Source organism: Myotis davidii, unplaced genomic scaffold, assembly GCF_000327345.1.
Source record: "Myotis davidii unplaced genomic scaffold, ASM32734v1 scaffold44, whole genome shotgun sequence".
Taxonomy (NCBI): Eukaryota; Metazoa; Chordata; class Mammalia; order Chiroptera; family Vespertilionidae; genus Myotis; species Myotis davidii.
This window is the reverse complement of record NW_006299705.1, coordinates 5,920,135-5,937,907: the sequence shown is the minus strand read 5'-3', so window position 1 is coordinate 5,937,907 and position 17,773 is coordinate 5,920,135. Positions and strand designations below refer to the sequence as shown.

At 43.2% G+C, this 17,773-nt stretch overlaps 1 protein-coding gene across 2 annotated transcripts in view; it reads left to right on the top strand.

The window, feature by feature from the left end:
- Positions 1 to 17,773, top strand: part of SERINC5 (serine incorporator 5) — a 58,073-nt gene that overhangs the window by 14,283 nt on the left and 26,017 nt on the right. For both annotated transcript variants that reach the window (XM_015571634.1, XM_015571635.1), the window contains 3 exons: positions 14,724 to 14,902; positions 15,382 to 15,464; positions 16,877 to 16,970. In XM_015571634.1, the coding sequence (XP_015427120.1) occupies positions 14,724 to 14,902; positions 15,382 to 15,464; positions 16,877 to 16,970 (356 nt within the window). The remainder of the gene's footprint in view (positions 1 to 14,723; positions 14,903 to 15,381; positions 15,465 to 16,876; positions 16,971 to 17,773) is intronic.

Genomic DNA, 17,773 nt, shown 5'->3' with positions numbered 1-17,773 from the left:
CTGGGGATGTGCCCGCAACCAAGGTACATGCCCTTGATCAGAATCGAACCTGGGACCCCTCAGTCTGCAGGCCAATGCTCTATCCACTGAGCCAAACCGGTCAGGGCCACATTTTAATTTTTTCAGAACCAAAATACATCTTCCACAATGCGGAAGATTGTTTGCTCCCCCGCCCCCCATTGTATGTTTATTTTAAATTTAAAATTTGAAGAATTATTCCTTGTAATGGGAAAAGAGGTCACTAAGATGTTTGTTTGCTTGTTTATTTATTTTTAAAATGTATTTTTATTGCTTTCATAGAGGAATGGAGAGGGAGAGAGAGATAGAAACATCAATGAGGAGAGAGAAGCATTGATCGCTGCCTCCTGCACACTCCATACTGGGGATCAAGTTGGCAATCCCGACATGTGTCCTGACTGGGAATCAAACCGTGACCTCCTGGTTAATGGGTCGATACTCAACCACTGAGCCACATCAACTCGCCTAAGATATTTATTTTGATAGTCATCTTTTTCTTGTTCCCTCAATGGTTTTAGAAGGCATTATGCTTTCTTTCTAATCTTACGTGATCTCTTTAGGAAACATGTTTTACTTGACACGTTATTTTCTGCTCTGCCTGGTCTGGCTCAGCTTTCCGCTGAGTGAGTGGTGATGTGGGAGCGGCACTCCTGCGTTGTTATTCTCTCTTTGGCTGAAAGAGCTTGTTGGTGCTTTGCAGCCCAGGGTGATAAGGTTGCAGGGTAGAGTGGGCTTCAAAGGAACATCGGACAAGACCTAACAGGATGCAGATAAGAGGGGGACCCAGGACTGCAGTTTCCTCTGAGTCTTCAAAGTAGTTCCATTCTCTCCCTGGACTTGATGAAAGTAAGCATGCCAGCCCTTTGGAGTCCCAGCCCTCAGCCCCACCCATTAGCCAGAGCCACACCTGCAATTTCAGTAAAACGTGAACTCATTTTTTTTGGGTTGATTTTTCTTTGTTAAATGGCATTTAAATATATAAAATAAATATCAAAAATATAAGTCTTTGTTTTACTATGGTTGCAAATATCAGAAAATTTCTATATGTGACACGGCACCAGAGTTAAGTTAGGGTTTTTCAAAATGCTGACACGCCAAGCTCAAAAGGTTCGCCATCACTGGACTATAGGCTTTTGTTTGGGCAATAAAAATAAATAAATAAATTGGGCTGCCTTTAGAAGGGCTAACCTGCTATATAGTTCACCAAAGACCCCATTCCCAGATGCTTGCTTGTAGCCTATCGCACATCTTCCCCCTACTCCCCTTACTTCCTCCTAACCCGAGTCTCCCCTCAACCCCTCCCACCTCCAGCCAACACAACAAAGGCACTTGAATTTGCAACTCCTGAAATAACTTAAATCCTTTGAGTTCACACGTGTTTGAAAGGGCTGTAAGTGTCAAAATGGACAGGGCTCTAGCTCACCCATCCTGGTGGGCAGTATAGAAGTAGCTCAGTGTGCTGGAGTGGTCTGTGCCAATCTACATGCATAGCCCCAGCCCAAGACCTCAGGAACCCTTCTTGATCATAACTAGTCTATCTCTTTGCATGTCGGGATCTGGCATATTTATCTGAGTAACTGTTTAAAAATTGTCCTGATCACTGTGGTGCACTGGGCTCTATGGATCACTCAACGTCGGGACTAATGTAGGGTGAAGGTGGGACCCCAATTTGAGTCTAAATGAGACCCCTTCCTTCCCCAAGTTAAATCCATCACCTAGCCCTCTCCCTGTTACTGGAAAAGGGACCTGGCCCTGAGGGAATCTGCCTAGGGCTGGCCGGTGGTGTGTGGGTTCTTGACTTGTGTAGGAAAAATTTCACAACATGAGTCCAGGTGAATGTTAGAGGGCATTTATTAAAGCTGAGGACGGTATAGCAAGGATAATCCGAGAGGGACTAGGTGGGGAAGTGAGCCTAGGCTGAGCTTTGGCTCACTAAGATGTCAGAGAAAAGGGGGTCTTGGGGACGAGTATAGGGGGTTCGTGGGTCAACACTCAACTATTGAGACACCCTGGCCAGGCTGGGACCTTAGTTTTGGGGAGTTTTAAAGGCAGGGTATTTAGGTGAGGTCTTAGGGAAGGATTTCTAACATATTTATCAGCTTTATACTGATGTACCAAAATGAGATTTATTCCCTTAACTTCATCTGTCTTTGGGTGCGGTTGACAATGATACTAATTGGATTTCTGCTATCTCCCTGAGTAGGATGATTTAAGCTATTTATCCTCTGGTTGGAGAGGAGAAGGGCAAACTATTTACTCTTTTTTTTAAAAGTATATATTTTTATTAATTTTTAGAGAGAGGAAGAGAAAGAGCAGCATCAATATGAGAACAATCAGCTGCCTCCTAAATGCTCCCTATCCGGGATCGAACCTGCCCAACCAGCTGAACCACACCAGCCAGAGCCAAACTATTTACTCTTAAGTGTCCTTGGTTTAGGGAAGATAGGACTTACTAAATGGCTGCAAACTGCTGTTTAACGTCTCAGTTTCCCATTTCTCTTGTCCTGGCTTACGAGCCCACTTCACCCCCATTAAAATCTTAAGCACATATTCTAATCACAGTCTCTGCATGAAGTCCAACATTTTCCAGTGAAGTGGAAAAGGGAGTTGCTATTGAGGCTGCTAACTGGATTTAGGCCTTTTGAATAAAAGTAAATGGGCTTCAAGGATTTTTCTCTATTTATTCAGAAAATTCGGTCTGTATTTTCATACCCTGGGGATGACACATAAACTTTCTTTTTGGTATGCATTTCTCAGTCATTGTCACTGCCACATGTCTCATTGTCTTCACCAGAAGGAGGAAGGAGGAGATGCAATGATGAGAAATTAATGTATCATAGCAGTAGTAATATCAGATTATGTGAAAGTAAATGAAAGTGAGTCAGGAGATTATTTGTAGACATTCTAGTCCCAAGGCCACACACACATCTTGTTCATCACCCAGGACAAAGTGATCATCTCCTCCGTGCCTGAGCCTTAAGAACTCCCCCCACCCCTTTCATTCTCTTGTTTTCTTGGGGTAGCTCTTTAGTTTCTGACTTTGGTTAGTCTAAATATGTATGTATCTGCATTAGAGTAAGTATTGTTTGTGGGAAAGCCCTCTCTGTGCTAGTCACAGAGGATTAAAAAAATACGTAAAACTGAGTTACTAAGGATCTAGTTAGATAAAACATGGAAAAAACAAAGACGCAACTCACATTTATGCTGAGTGTCTGCCCTGTGAAAAGATAGAAAATATCATGCAGTGTTAAGCAGAGAAAACAATGATCTCTCTTAGAGTATAATTTGAATAGAGCGTTAGCTTTCTAAAGTGGGAGAATCTAGTCATAATCTGAACCAACCCCCTCATTTGACTGGCACGGGGAGCGGGCTTGTCTAAGGCTCTGACACGAGGTAGAAGTGGCATTAGAACCACACCTGCCTGTGTGACTAGGTTTGGTTGCTGTGCAAATATTCATAGAAGTAACAGGAAAAGCCTTAAAGCTATCCTTCCTCCCGATTCCTAATCTTTCTTCTGGAGTTCATGGTGAGGGAGAAGTATTTCTTCTGGAAACAGTACCACCTGGCACCTTTGGCAGCTTTCTTAGCTTATCTTCCACCCCCTCCCCCACCACACCCCACCGCCTTCCTGTTGTGAAAGCCAAAAGCTGGGCTCAAGGGACAATTGACTCAGTCTGGTAGAAAATAGAGGCAACCACAAATCTGGAGTTTATTTATTCGCTGGCTTTGCATGTAAAATACACCCTGCCTTCGAGTTGTGTTTGGTGTAATCACCTTTTTAAAGTAAACAAGCATCAGCAGTGAAAAATATTCCACTTTGATCCAGAACACCGTGTGGTTTGTCCCAGCAGAGAATGGCAGGTGTGCAGGCTGAAGCGAGAGAGCCGGGCTCTTGTTTTGGCTTTGGTGTTTACTGGTTGAGCGGTCAGAGAACAGTGTACCTGAGACCTAGCACCAGGTGTTGTTATGGGACTTTGAACTCTAGAGCAGACTCTCCATTCTTAGCTGATGTTTTATGTTTTTATGTTAGAGCAAGCGTCAAATTAGCAAACATGTATACTATATTGCTGACCCAGTTCTTCCATTCTGGAGCATTGTGTTAAAATTCAGCCAAGACAGAATACCTTTCAAAAGTTCTCTTTCTGAACAGCATCTGAGTTCGTTGTTCTCCTCCCCTGTGTCAGGTGTATCAGTGAGGTTAAAGGTGGATTTGGGCCATCCGATGTCAAGGTCCTTGTAGAACACAGAGGGAAGGTTCTCATTGTGGCTGAATCAGAGTTTCCCTGTGGGAAGGTTCCACCTCTTCAATCCTCCTGGATTTCCAAGCAAGTCTATCTGTGGTTTAAATTCCATCTAGACATTACGCCACGTGGGAGAAAAGAGAGTTCCGGCAACACTCCCTTCCTTGGCTTCTCTCATTGCTGGGGTTTCACCCTCCGCACTAGTGAATTCTGGGTAATAATGGTGGGAAATAGTTTTGTGCTACAGGCAGGGATTTGAACTAATGGATATCCCGCTGTGAGGTTTTGTGTGTGTGTGTGTGTGTGTGTGTGTGTTTTGAGTCTGAATCAAAGACAAAGAGATTTGATCCTTGTCCAGCAATAATGAGCTTGCCAGGAGCCCAAATACAAGAAACAATAGTTATTGTCCTTGGTCTGCAGGATCCATTACCCAAAGCATTTGAGGATCTGGGGTGGGGGTGGGGGGCATCAGGCATTAACAGGATCTCTGTTTCAGGATGTGTCTGGTTGTGAGAGGGGGAGAAAGATAAGATGTGAGAACTGAAGTTTTCCTAACCCCTTTTTCCTGTCATCATCAAAAGCAACTATTAAGCAACTGTCCTCAGATGGAGCCTTGGAGTGGTCTGCAGATAAATAGGACAGATAGGTGCTTACTTGTGCAGGAAAGGCTAACCTGCTATATAGTTCACCAAAGACTATGAAATGAACAGTTAGAAATGAACAGTTTTGTCGTTACAGACATGGCCCAGAGGGAATGGACAAATGCCACAACACACAATGAACTAAGCGACAGTAGCCTCAGAAAGCTTGGGAGCAGGAAACATAAATATTGTGACTAGTTGAGTCTTGATACTTTACACAGAGTTCAAAAGTAGGTGATAGTGTTAGTTGGGTAAACTGTAATCCGAGTTCATGTTTTAAAAAACCTTTTAAGTCATATAATTCCTCCCTCCCTCCCTCCCTCCCTCCCTCACTCTCTCCCTCCCTTCCTCCCTTCCTTCCTTCCCTGGGAGGTGCTGGGATGAAAAACAATAACACATTATAAAAATTACTCACATTTAACTTCTAGTCAAACATGTTAAATTAGCTCTGCTGTGAAGGGAAGCAGTGTTTGCCACCCCCAAGATATGGCTTTTGGGATATTGATTTTAAGCTGGTTGAGTATTGGGAAACAAAAGACTCAGAAAAAACCTTTCCCTTTTACTGCCTAGAAGGAGTGTAGATGGAGGATCTGTTCCAGGGGGGCCATTCATACAGAGATGTCAGCAAACATTTGCTCACCAAGCTTTTGCTTTTCCTTCTCCATGGACCTGCCTTTCCTATCCAGCTGTCTTCTTAGCTTGGAAATGTCATATAAATCTCAGCTACACAGCAGTACTTTGTTTTTTTTCCTATTATTATTACTATTAATTTAATTCAATTTTATTTTTTTACCCAGCAGTACTTTGGGTCTCTATTCTTATGTCCCCCGAATATACATTCATATGATAGACTTTGTACACTTTCTCCTGTTAATCTGCCTCTGTTGATTTGATTATTAGCCCAGCTAGAAGGACTTAAAACATGAAAGGAAAAATGCCTTTTGCCCCCAGAGCTGGCTGTCATGATTTCTATTTAAAGATTAATAAAGAATACAGCCGTGTCTAGGAGCCTGGAGATCTTCCTGTAAAACAGGTTTCAGGCAATATATTGCGTGACATAAGGAAAGGATGTGGCCCTTTAAGCTCAAGATGGATTGATCTGTTTTTCTGCTCTGAAGGTAACAGAACTGACTGACAGTCCAAGATGGGTTGCAGAACTCTGGTTTGTTTGGAAATAGGAAGACCTCTTGACCCCAGTAACAAGGACCCCAAACAGAATGACAATGTGATGCCAGGGGAGAAATAAATTACATGAGGGAAACCATGGAACCCTACAACTGATCAATCAACACAGCCCATGACCCTGAATTCCTTACTCATAACTTTTACCTGTAACAGACCCCATTTGCAAATTATCGAGGAGCTTGGATTTTTGAGCACCAGCTGCCCGTTCTCCTTTCAACAGTATCTTTGAAATATATGCTCTCTTTCCTTTTACTGCAACCTGGTGTCAGCTTATGTGGCTGTCTAGGGAATGGGTCAAGAACAGGGATGTGGGTCTGAGTAGCACATAGTCTTTGTTCTTAGAACGGGACCTCAGGTAGGGAAAATTCGAACAGTGTGGTAAGTACAGGGTGGGGCAGAAGTAGGTTTATAGTTGTTTGGACAGAAAATTATACAGTAATAATAATACAAGAACAAACTGTGTTTCATGTACTCAGAACTGTAAAACTACTTTTGCCCCACCCTGTATATACAGAAGGAGCCCCACAAAGTTAGGCTGGGTGTGTACACAGTTGTGTTTGAAAACTGAACATATGAGAACTGCTTTAGAGACTAAATATAGGAAACAGTGGTGTCAGCTCAGCTATCACTCCGTTGACCGTTGGGTCATATTAGAACCCAAGAATGCTTGCTCCCCTTCCTTGTCTGGAGTCTGGGGGCTGAGGTGAGGTGGGGGGTTTTTAAAAGGGAATGGAGTGTGTCACATCCCTCTAAAGCAGGGCTGAGCTTAATCCCAAGGGTGTTCGTTTTTCTGGGGTGTGGTTTTTAAATTTCGGTGAGGCTGTTTCTACAGTCTTAAAATAAGTCTACAATTATCTCTTGACATGCCAGCTTTCATCGGTGTGGATTTTAATTTTGGTTCCACAGGCTGTTTTGCATAACAGATGTGAGGACTTTTTTCTGTCAGAGCTGTTGAGGGCTCTGACCCACAGAAAAAGCATTGGCACTTGCAGGCGTGTCTCCCCCCATTCCCTCCACGCCCCTTCCAAAAAACTGTTTATACAGGCAGAGGAATTAAAAACTTCATTTGCTGCTTTCAAAATGACATGTGGAGTCCGGCCAGCATGGCTCAGTGGTTGAGCGTCAGTCGACCTATGAGCCAGGAGATCACGGTTTGATTCCCCCATCAGGGCACATGCCTGGGTTTCAGGCTTGATCCCTAGTATGGGTTATGCAACTGATGGATGATTCTCACTCATTATCTTTCTTTCTTCCTTCCTTCCTTCCTTCCTTCCTTCCTTCCTTCCTTCCTTCCTTCCTTCCGTCCGTCCTTTATGAAAAAGGAAAAAAAAAAAACCCCACAAAACCCCAAAGGCCCCCCCCCCCCTTTCCTCTCTGAAATCAATAAAGATATATTTTTTTAAAATGTGGGAGACGTATGGTTGGATTCTTAAGCACAATTTCCAGTTGGGGACAGCACTGAGTCTGAGGTATGGAGAAGGCAGGGGCAGGGTGTTGGGACACTCAGAAGGCTTCCAAATGAGCTGCTGTGCTCTCTGCTGGTCTTTTGGCTTTTGATCTGTAGAGTAAGTTATCACCAGTTGTCATTTGCCTTTAAGATGCTAATTTATATTTCAGCAGTTCTGCACAATTTCTTAGCTAGTCTTCCTGGTGGTCCCTGGGTGGGCGAACTTGTCCTGTGAAGAGCTAGCTACAAAACATTTTTGGCTTTGAGGGCCATGTGGTCTCTAGCAACTGCTTAACTCTGCCATTGTAGCACATAAGCAGCCAAAACAATGTGCCAACAAATGAGCATGGCTGTGTTCCAATAAAACTTTATTTACATAAGCAGGAGCTGTCATTTGCTGAGTCCTGGGTTAGATCTTCAGTGACTCTGTGCATGTCATATGCAGTTAAATTTTCCCCTTCTCACCACGGGGGAACTTCAATGGCCTAATCTTTGTGCTGAGGATACCATAATATTTGCTTAAGTTGCAGTTAACTGGGCTACGTGAACCACACACTGGGTGGATTAGGCAAGAATAATGTAGCAATAAATTTAGCATGATGTGTTTAACAGCATGTATGTCTTATTCTGTGTGGCCTTTTGAGAGCATTCTCAGGTATAGATAATTAGTATTCTACTTATGTAGCCAAACCAAGCCTTTTGGTGATAAGGAAGAAGTAGGAATGGGAAAAAAAAGTGTATTTTAGTTTCCTTGTTGCTGGGTACCCCCAATTCTTAGTCTAATAAATGGTAAAATGGGAAAGATGCTGGGCCAGAAACTTAAATGCCTGACATGTTCTGGTCCTCAGTACTAGAATCGGGGCCCTCAGAATCATGAGGTTAAAGGTAATGGTCAAGTCTAATCTTTTGGGGGTTATTAGATTCTCATGCCCCACCTATGGTGAAAAATAATGAATAGTGAAACTTAACCATGAAAATGCTTGAAGTATCCATGAAGTAGAGCACCCATGGCTTTGCGGGTATAGCGTTTCACTAAAAGTTAGCTCCCTGTTAGCATGGGTTTTCTTAACTTGTTTTATTCACTGCTTGTATCCCCACAACCTAGAATAATTCCTGTAATACAGCAGATGTGAATGGTCAAACTCTTGCTATCCTATATGTTCAAGTGTATTATGTGTAATGTATAGTACATAATAATTTCAGTGGGTTTAAAAAAATATTTCAGAAGACAGTCATGGCACATCGTTGAATTTGCACATACGACACCACTGTATGCCAGGCTTATACATTCACAACAAGAGCTGATTTGGGGCTCACTGTCTTTTGTTTGATTAAGCGGTCCAAATAAATAGAAAGCTTTGTCTGTTGAGACATTCAGTCCTCCTGTTATAGAAACCTCAGCATCTCTGTTTAAGTGGCATCCTTCAGCAGGCCTTGTTTCTTTCAGGGCAGCACAATGTCCTTCATTAAACCATGTTCTGTGGGTGGGGGTGGGAGTGGGGAATAATCATATTTTCCCGCTAACACAAAGCCCATACCTGGATAGGCCACATCAAATCAGCAGACAGGATCTATCCATTCCATGGCCCCCAGCCCCCAGTGCTGTTGCCTCTTTGAACAGTTCATAAGTTTTCATTGAAATTGACTCTCAGTTCTCCTTCAAGATCAGTAAGTGGTGTGGCTCTTTGTGCATTCACCTTTGATGTTACCTAATTCTCAGAACAGAGGCTGACATTAGCAGATCCCTGGTCCCCTTCTGTGGGAGAGCCCTTCTCACCACCATAATGAGTCAGCCCTCGGTGAATTGTTTTGTTCAGAATGAAAGCTTGTTATTTCAAGTTTGATTAGAATTGTTTCCTGACTGTCTAATCATATTGTGGCCGTTTGATCCCCATGGTGGAGGGGCCTGCTTCCAAGATTGGGAGGAGCAACTGTGTGGGGGCATTAAGTTCCTGATTTCAGAGGTGTCAGGGTCAAATAAAACCAGCGTGAGGAATTTTTGTTCCTCCTATGGTTTTAATAATGACACAATGTAGACTTTTCTCTTCAAAATGTTTAGAAACCCAAACAAAAGAGAAGCAAGGATGGGTTGTTACTGTTTTTTATATAGTCTTCACATCCCACAAAGGGCCTCAAAGATGTTATTGGGAAATGAGCCTTGGTTGCCTAGAAGCTGTCTGTGGGAGGATGGAAGCTGATGCTAGCGTTCCCATTTCACAGCTTCTGTCCATTGGTGGGTAACAGACAGACATCACTGTCATGGACCCACAGAGAAAAATGTATTGTCTTAGAAAGTTTGAGGACAAGTAGAATATCAGAAAGCGGGGAGGCAGACAGACTGGGAGAGGCTCTTGGTTCTGAAATTCATTTTCAAATAAGGAATATTAAACAGAACATGCAGATCTAGTTCTTCTAGTTTTTATGACCAGAAACTTAAATGCCTGACATGTTCTGGTCCTCAGTACTAGAATCGGGGCCCTCAGAACCATGAGGTTAAAGGTAATGGTCAAGTCTAATCTTTTGGGGGTTTGAGCTGCCCAAAGCTTTCTTTGCATCTTAGTTTCATTCAGTGCCCTAGAAATTTGATATGGAATGTAAGAATTTTTGACTTTTTAATATGCCATATTCTCATCTCTCCCAAATTATACTTTGATATTATGGGAACATGATTGTCATCTTCCTCTTTTCCATTTACATATTTATTTGCCTGAGATAAAAGTTGGTTATGGGCCCTAACTCTAATTTCTCCTATGTGCACAAATTATGTGGATTTTCTCCTATTCCCATCCTTTTATGGCTGATTCTTTAAAAATAATAATACATTTTTAAAATATATTTTATTGATTCTTTACAGAGAGGGAGAGAGAGGGAGAGAGAGTTAGAAACATCGATGAGAGAGAAACATCGATCAGCTGCTTCTTGCACACCTCCTACTAGGGATGTGCCCGAAACCACGGTACATTCCCTTGACCGGAATCGAACCTGGGACCTTTCAGTCCATAGGTCGACGCTCTATCCACTGAGCCAAACCGGTCAGGGCAATAACAATACATTTTTATTGATTTCTTAGGGAAGGGAGAGGGAGAGATAGAAATATCAATGATGAGAAAGAATCATTGATCAGTTGCCTCATGCACGTTCTCTATTGGGGATGGAGCCCAAAACCCAGGCATGTGCCCTGACTTGAATGATGACCTCCTGGTTCATAGGTCAGCACTCAACCACTGATCCACAGTCGCCAGGCTGAATTTAATTCTTGTGTTGATGTTTTTAACATCTCTTCCATGATTTCGGTGGTGACTAGGTCTTCAAAAGACAAGTATGTGAATACTGTATCTTTCAATATGAATCCTTTGGAAAGTGAAGAGAGCATCTGTGGAGTTCTGAGATGCTCATTTCCCGCCATGTGTAAATCTGAATGCATCAACCAGTCAGTCAGTGGTTCATGTCAGGTGCCTGATTCCCTCCTCCAAGTTCTTTTTACAAAGAAGATAATACTTCAGAATTAAGTTACTTAATGGGTTTTATGGATTAGGAACTATGGCAAGGACTTTCCAAAGATTAACTGATTTAATTCTCAGGGCAACTTCATGAGGTGGGTGGCAGTATTCTTTCTTTAAATTATTTTATTTTTCAATTACAGTTAGCATTCGATATTATTTTATACTAGAGGCCCAATGGATGAAATTCGTGCAAGGGGCTTGGCCCTCGCAGCCGCGACTTCATCTGGAAGGTTGTCCACAAGGACATCTGGAAGGACGTCTGGAAGGTCGTCCAGCTGTCCGGTCTAATTAGCATATTACGCTTTTATTATTATAGATTAGTTTCAGATATACAGGGTGGCAGTAGTATTTCATAGCATGAGAAGGGACATTGAGGCTCAGGAAGGTGTGTAATTTGCCCAAGTTAGTGGTGGAGTTAGGGTTGGAAGTGAGCTGTTTATTCTTGCTGGTAATCTGTGGCTTTCAGTTTGATTGCCTTTAGGGTTGGGAGGAAGCCACTGGCCCTCAGGTCTGTACAGAAACAACACAGATGCAGTGTCCTTGGATGCCCAGAGGCAACACCCTTACCAGGCCCAGCTCCTTCACCCCATGGTGTGGAATCTGTGTGTGATGTATGTTTTCTTCTTCCAAAACTGGGATGGAGTTTGGAACAGCAAATATTTAATCAGAGCAAATTCCCCTTGCTAAATCCTGCCAGCTTATTTAACTCGAGGTTCCTTGCCTAAAAATTCTCACTACTTACTGAAAGCTACATGACTGAGTCACCCACAGAGCATAAAGCAGGCTTTAGTATTTGGAGCAGGGGGTTGTTTACCTACTTTTATTTTGGATGAAATATGCCATGCCACATACTCACCCTTTGATGCGCTTAAGGGCCTCTGGGAATCAACAGGGGAGGGCATTTGTGGGGGATGATTGGATAGGAGCTCATGGCTCCTGGCATTAGCATGATTCTTAAAATGGATTTTAGAAGAAGGAGAGAAGTTGGTTTGAGGCAGGAGGTGGAGAAGAGCCGGAGTTGAAAGATGGGCTGGTGTAGATGAAAGTGTTGCAGGTGGTTGAGGTGTGTGTGAGAAATTAGTTTTGCTGAGAGAGTGGAAGAGAGAAGGAAGGGAAGAAAAGATTTGAATGAATATTACACAGCAATAAATGCTGTGCAAATAAAACAATCAGTCATTATTTATCTGGAATTTAAATTTACCTAGACATTCTGGCAACCCTACATGTGTGCTACTTTGTTTGATAGCCTGGTCAAAAATACAGTAGTGTCTTTTTATGCATTTACATCTTGCCCTGATCTAAAAAAAAATTGCTGACTACAAAACCTTTGATATTTCTTTATGAAGTCTTTCATGCATTTTTGCCCGAGGCAGTAGTTTTGAAAAATACGTTTTGTTTAGGAAAAACGTGTTTGAGATTCAGGTATAGTCATGGCTACAGGCCTTTTCTGAGGTGAGGGAATCCAGTCGGGAAGATGACCTCCAATTAAGTTTAGTCTTCCTTTTGTTTATGGGAATCTTGATAGCCGCAGTTATTAGTGTTTCTTTAAGATCTTTCCTGGAGAAGAAACTAAATTATCATGCTTCAATTTTATCTCCAGCTTGTGTCATTTTTTTCCTTTGTGTTATCTTTTGTCTTGTGAATTACAGCTATACTGTGTTTTCAACTTCTTTTCTGTAGAAGGAGTGTTCAGCTTTGATGTTGATAAATACGTTTTTTAAATCCCTGACTAAATCCTTAATGTTCTATGTTCATAGAAATGTACTTCTTTTTCTCATTATATAAGATTTCAGTTCTGATAATATAAATAGGTTTTACTTTGAAACCTTCTAATGGGGCTAGAATAAACTATTGCCAACATTCATCAGAAGATTAATATGCATAAATAGCTCCAGTGGATCAGGAAAAAACTTAACAGCCAATTCACAAAGAAAAATACAGATGGCCATAAATTTATGAAAAAAAAGTGAACCTTACTAGTAATGAGGAAAATGGACATTGAGACAGGATAGTGTTTTTTACCTTTATTTCATTTTATAAAATAGATTTTTACTGATTTCAGAGAGCAAGGGAGAGGAAGAGATACAGAAACATCAATGATGAGAGAGAATCATTGATTGGCCACCCCCTGCACACCATGCCCCCTACTGGGGACCCAGTCCGCAATCCGAGCATGTGCCCCTGACCAGAATTGAACCTGGAACTCTTCAGTCTGCAAGCTGACACTCTATCCACTGAGCCACACCGCCTAGGGCTGTTTTTTACCTTTAAATTGGGTGTCCAGGTTGGTAACCTGAGCAGGATCAGATAGTTCTGGTGAGATATAAACTGGTGCAGCCTTTGAAAGTGTGATTTCACTTTATCTCTTCAAAATTTAAAATGTAGATACTACTTGACTCACTGATTCCATTTGTGGATCTGGCGTCTATTTTACATAAATAATGGCACGTGTGCCATGAGGTATGTGCAGCAGTGTTATTGAGCCAGTGTCTGTGATAGCAAAACAAGAGCCCGTCCCACCACGATCAGTGTGGGAATGCTTATCAGTTTTAATCTAGCCTTACTCTAAAAGATAATATGGTGGTTAAAAAGGTGTGCTTGTATGTATTAACTAGAGGCCCTAGAGGCCCAGTGCACGGAATTCTTGCACTGGGGGGTGGGGTTCCCTCAGCCCAGCCTGCCTCTCTCACAGTCGGGATGACGGCCACAGTCTGGCAGTAGAGGCTCGGAGCAAGCGTCCTGTGTGTGTGTGTGTGTGTGTGTGTGTGTCCACTGGGGGCCTGCCCCCAGCCTCATTGGGGGCCTGCTGCCAAACACACCGTGGAGGCTTGGAGCAGGTGCCCCTCTGTGTTGATCTCTCAGGCTCCTGGCCTCCACTACGTGTTTTTCTCTCCCTTGAGCTATGGTCAGGGTGGGGTGTTGCCTGCAGGCTGCGCTTTCCTGCTCATGGATCACCGGATCACTGCAGAGACCGGGGGCAGGCCCTGCTGGGTGCGGCGTGTGGGGAACTTTCCTGCTCTGGGATTGCCATGGCGATCCCAGGAGCAGGCCCTCCTAGGGGCGGGCTGCCCTCTGCAATCTCCACAGCTTATTGTTAATTAGGAAAAAAAAGTTACACAATAATATATACTCTTTTACTTAATAAAGCTGTTTCTCTCTGTGTGTGTGTGTGTGTGTGTGTGTGAGAGAGAGAGAGAGAGAGAGAGAGAGAGAGAGAGAGAAATGTATACAGTACTATATAGTGTATATATGTATGTATGTGTGCTGTGTATAAGTATGGGGTATGTATATATACATATGTACACACACATTTATGTATGTAAACTAATAAAAATATTCACCAAATTGTTAACTGTCCTGAGGAGAGGACATTTTGGGGTGGGAATGAAAGAAGTCTCTCACTTTTTTGCTATACATTTATGCATTTCAAGAAAAATATATCCATGTATTAAAAATTCTGATGCTGGATTTCCACATTCATTTGGGGAAGAAAGGCTGAGTGGTACATCATGAGCACTGAATCTTTAAAAAAGATGCAGAGGAAACGAAGAAAAAGCCTTTGGAAGAGGGCCTTCTTCCCAGTGTCTGTGCATTTCCACATGGGACTTGGACGTGTAGGCGGAAGGAGCACTTCACAGCAGCCCCTTTACCCAGTTCTAACAGGTGACTCTTTTCTCTTTTTCCTCAGATTCCTTTTTACGAAGACATTTGTAAAAGCATTAAAGCTGGTGACACCTGTGAGAAGCTGGTGGGGTATTCCGCGGTGTATAGAGTCTGCTTTGGAATGGCCTGTTTCTTCTTTATCTTCTCCCTCCTGACCTTAAATATCAACAACAGCAAAAGCTGCAGAGCCTACATTCACAATGGGCAAGTCTCCAGCATTCGCTTCCCTGGTCTTCTATTCAGAACGTAATCTAGGACCACTTGTAATCGTTGGACCTCTGACTGCTCTCCCTCCCGCTTAAATTGCTGACGCTGGTTTTGGGAAGGTGGGACCTAACACTTGTCACCGCACAGTGGCCGAAGAGCTAGGATCCCATTTGTAGCACTGGTACCATAATGAGAAAGGCGGTGAAGACAAGAGTTAATTTCTTGAACCAAGACCTTTTCCCAGGTCACTTCCACCCCTGCAACAAAATGGTGCTTTGCACAATCAGAGGCCACGCCGAGCCTGTCTGATGTTGGGAGAAGGCGGTCTCCAGTCACTTAATTACTTCCCCTCAATTTGGAGAGCACAGTGCCAAAGGCAGAACCATGGCTGGACGTGCTTACCTTCTAAGAGGTCTTTTGTCCTTCACTGAATATCATTTAAATACATTTCCTCTTTTTTTTCCCCTTCTTTCTAGCTTTTGGTTCTTCAAGCTCCTGCTTCTGGGGGCCATGTGCTCAGGCGCTTTCTTCATTCCAGACCAGGAGACCTTTCTGAATGGTACAAATGAGTTTCTGTTCATTACGTTTTTACCCGTTTTGTAAAGTTGTCAAAAGCACAGTCCAGGGTGCCTTTGATATTTTGAATTACTGACTTTCTTGTGGCTTAAAAAAAAAATCCTGACCTGCCCACACTTTATCCACTCTCCCTACTCCCTATCCCCCTCCGTTCTCCTCCTCCTTGTCCCTCCCCACTCCCTCCCCTCCTGGCAGGCTGTGGGAGGACCTTTAGTTACTCAGCAGGCTGAAGAATTAAAATGATAATTGTAAGGTTCTGGGCATGAAGGGAAAATGAAGCACTTAAAATTTGTGTGAAGGTCAGTTTAGTAAGTCAGCCTGACACGACCAGCCATGTTTGAAGAGGCCCTGGGACCTTGTTCTTTCTGCGTGTGGCTCGGAAAAGCCAGGGCTCCAAACAGGCTTCTTAGCGCTTTAAAACTGCTGCAGCTCTAATGGGATGAGAGAGTCAACCCCCAGTCCATTTCTAAACTTTCCTTACGTGAAGCCGCATAACACTGGATTGTGTTCCTTATTGATGGAACCACCAAAAACAATTTAATACGAAGCCTTTCATCAAAGCCCTTATTCATAGGAGTTAGGGAGGTCTGAATTTCAGTGGTTCAAGCACTGTTCTACCCACATGAACTCACTTTCCTAGTTAAGATGGTGAAAGTATTCACGTTGTGTCAGTCCATGAGGAACAGCTACAGACCCTCAAAGAGTCACCTGTGAAGAAGGTCCAGCTTTTTCAAGATCACACTGATTTTATGTCCTCCTTAAGGAAATTACGCCTTATCTTTACCTAAAATGCTTGTTAGCTGGTTTTCTCTTCCCCACAGACGTTAGAATAATATCTTTAGAAGAGGAAGGGATCTAGCATCCTCTAGTCCAGCCCAGTCATTATTATAGACAGGCTGTGACTTGGCTCGTCCAGTGTAGGGCGCCTTTGTGACAGAGCCCGAAGTAGACTTTGAGTCCGTGGTCCCCAAGTCTGAGCCTCATTTCCTTCCTAGACACTGGTGCCTCCCTATCCAATAAAATTAGAACCCCTGATTTTTCTGGCAATGTGTGTTTTCACTTGTGAGTTGTGGGCCGTGTTGACTTTATGAATTACTACGTCTGTTGGGATATCTGGCAGTTGTAGCAGGGAGGTTAAGCTTGGACGCACCAGAGCCAGACTGTCTGTGTTCACATCCGGTGACACCCATTCTGGCTAAGGGACCTGGTCACCTTCGGTGGACTCTCAGTTTTTCTCATCTGTAAAGTGGCCTAATAAGACTACGCTTGTGTGGGAATTAAACGTGTTGCGGGTACAGTGAGCATGTAGCAAAAACGGACGGTAGTCATTACTCTCTTGTGAGCGAACACTGGGAACAGTCGTGTCACCTCCTTCTGGGTGGCCTTCTTTTGCAGCCTGGCGCTATGTGGGAGCCATCGGAGCCTTCCTCTTTATAGGCATCCAGCTCATCCTGCTCGTGGAGTTCGCACATAAATGGAACAAGAACTGGTATGTGCCCTTATGGAAAGCTTCCAAGTCAACTCACTCATTGACTCAGACTCTGCCCACAGTTCAGCGCTGACAAAGGCTCTCTCTGAGTTCACTGGCAGGGACCAGAGCCTGCCTACCACAGGGACAGTTTTTGCCGGCATTCTCCCTTCTCTCTTGCTCTTTGGATTTGTTCATTTACTTCTCCCCCATACAATTTGTCCATTCTTTCTGCCTTTCTTCCTCCTACTTCATTTCTTTTCACCTTTTGGCTCTTTTCCCTGCCCGCTCTCATTTGGGCTCTAAGTCAACCAACAGTGTGACTTGGCCACACTCAACCCCATTCGTGGCACCTTCTGGCCCCAGTTCTGTGGTTGTGTTGAAAACTTGGGCAGGCTTCATCTTAGGCTTCCAACCTTAGTAGAGAAAAAAAAATACTTTGGAGCTAGAGGTTCCCTTCCTGCAAAGAAGATGTGATGGAATAGTTCTCCCCTTTAAAAAAAGTTTTTGTTTGTTCACCACTACGTAAGTGTAAAAGGACCCCTTCGTTAGGAAGATGTGTTGTGCTACCTTAGAAAGCCATCCTGCATTTGAAAAACACAGACTCTTTCTATGTGCCTTGAAAGTGGAATTCATATTCCAGGATAAGTGGAAAATGCCAGACTATTAATAACTGGGTTTTATTCTTGCTGAGCTACATTGAGGAAATGGCGGCCAGACAAGGGTCCAGCCCCCTGAGTCCTAAGGCCAAGTTGACTCTTTGTGACTCTGGACAAAGCAGTAGACTCTCTGTCTTACTTTACTTACAAAAGATGAATGACAAT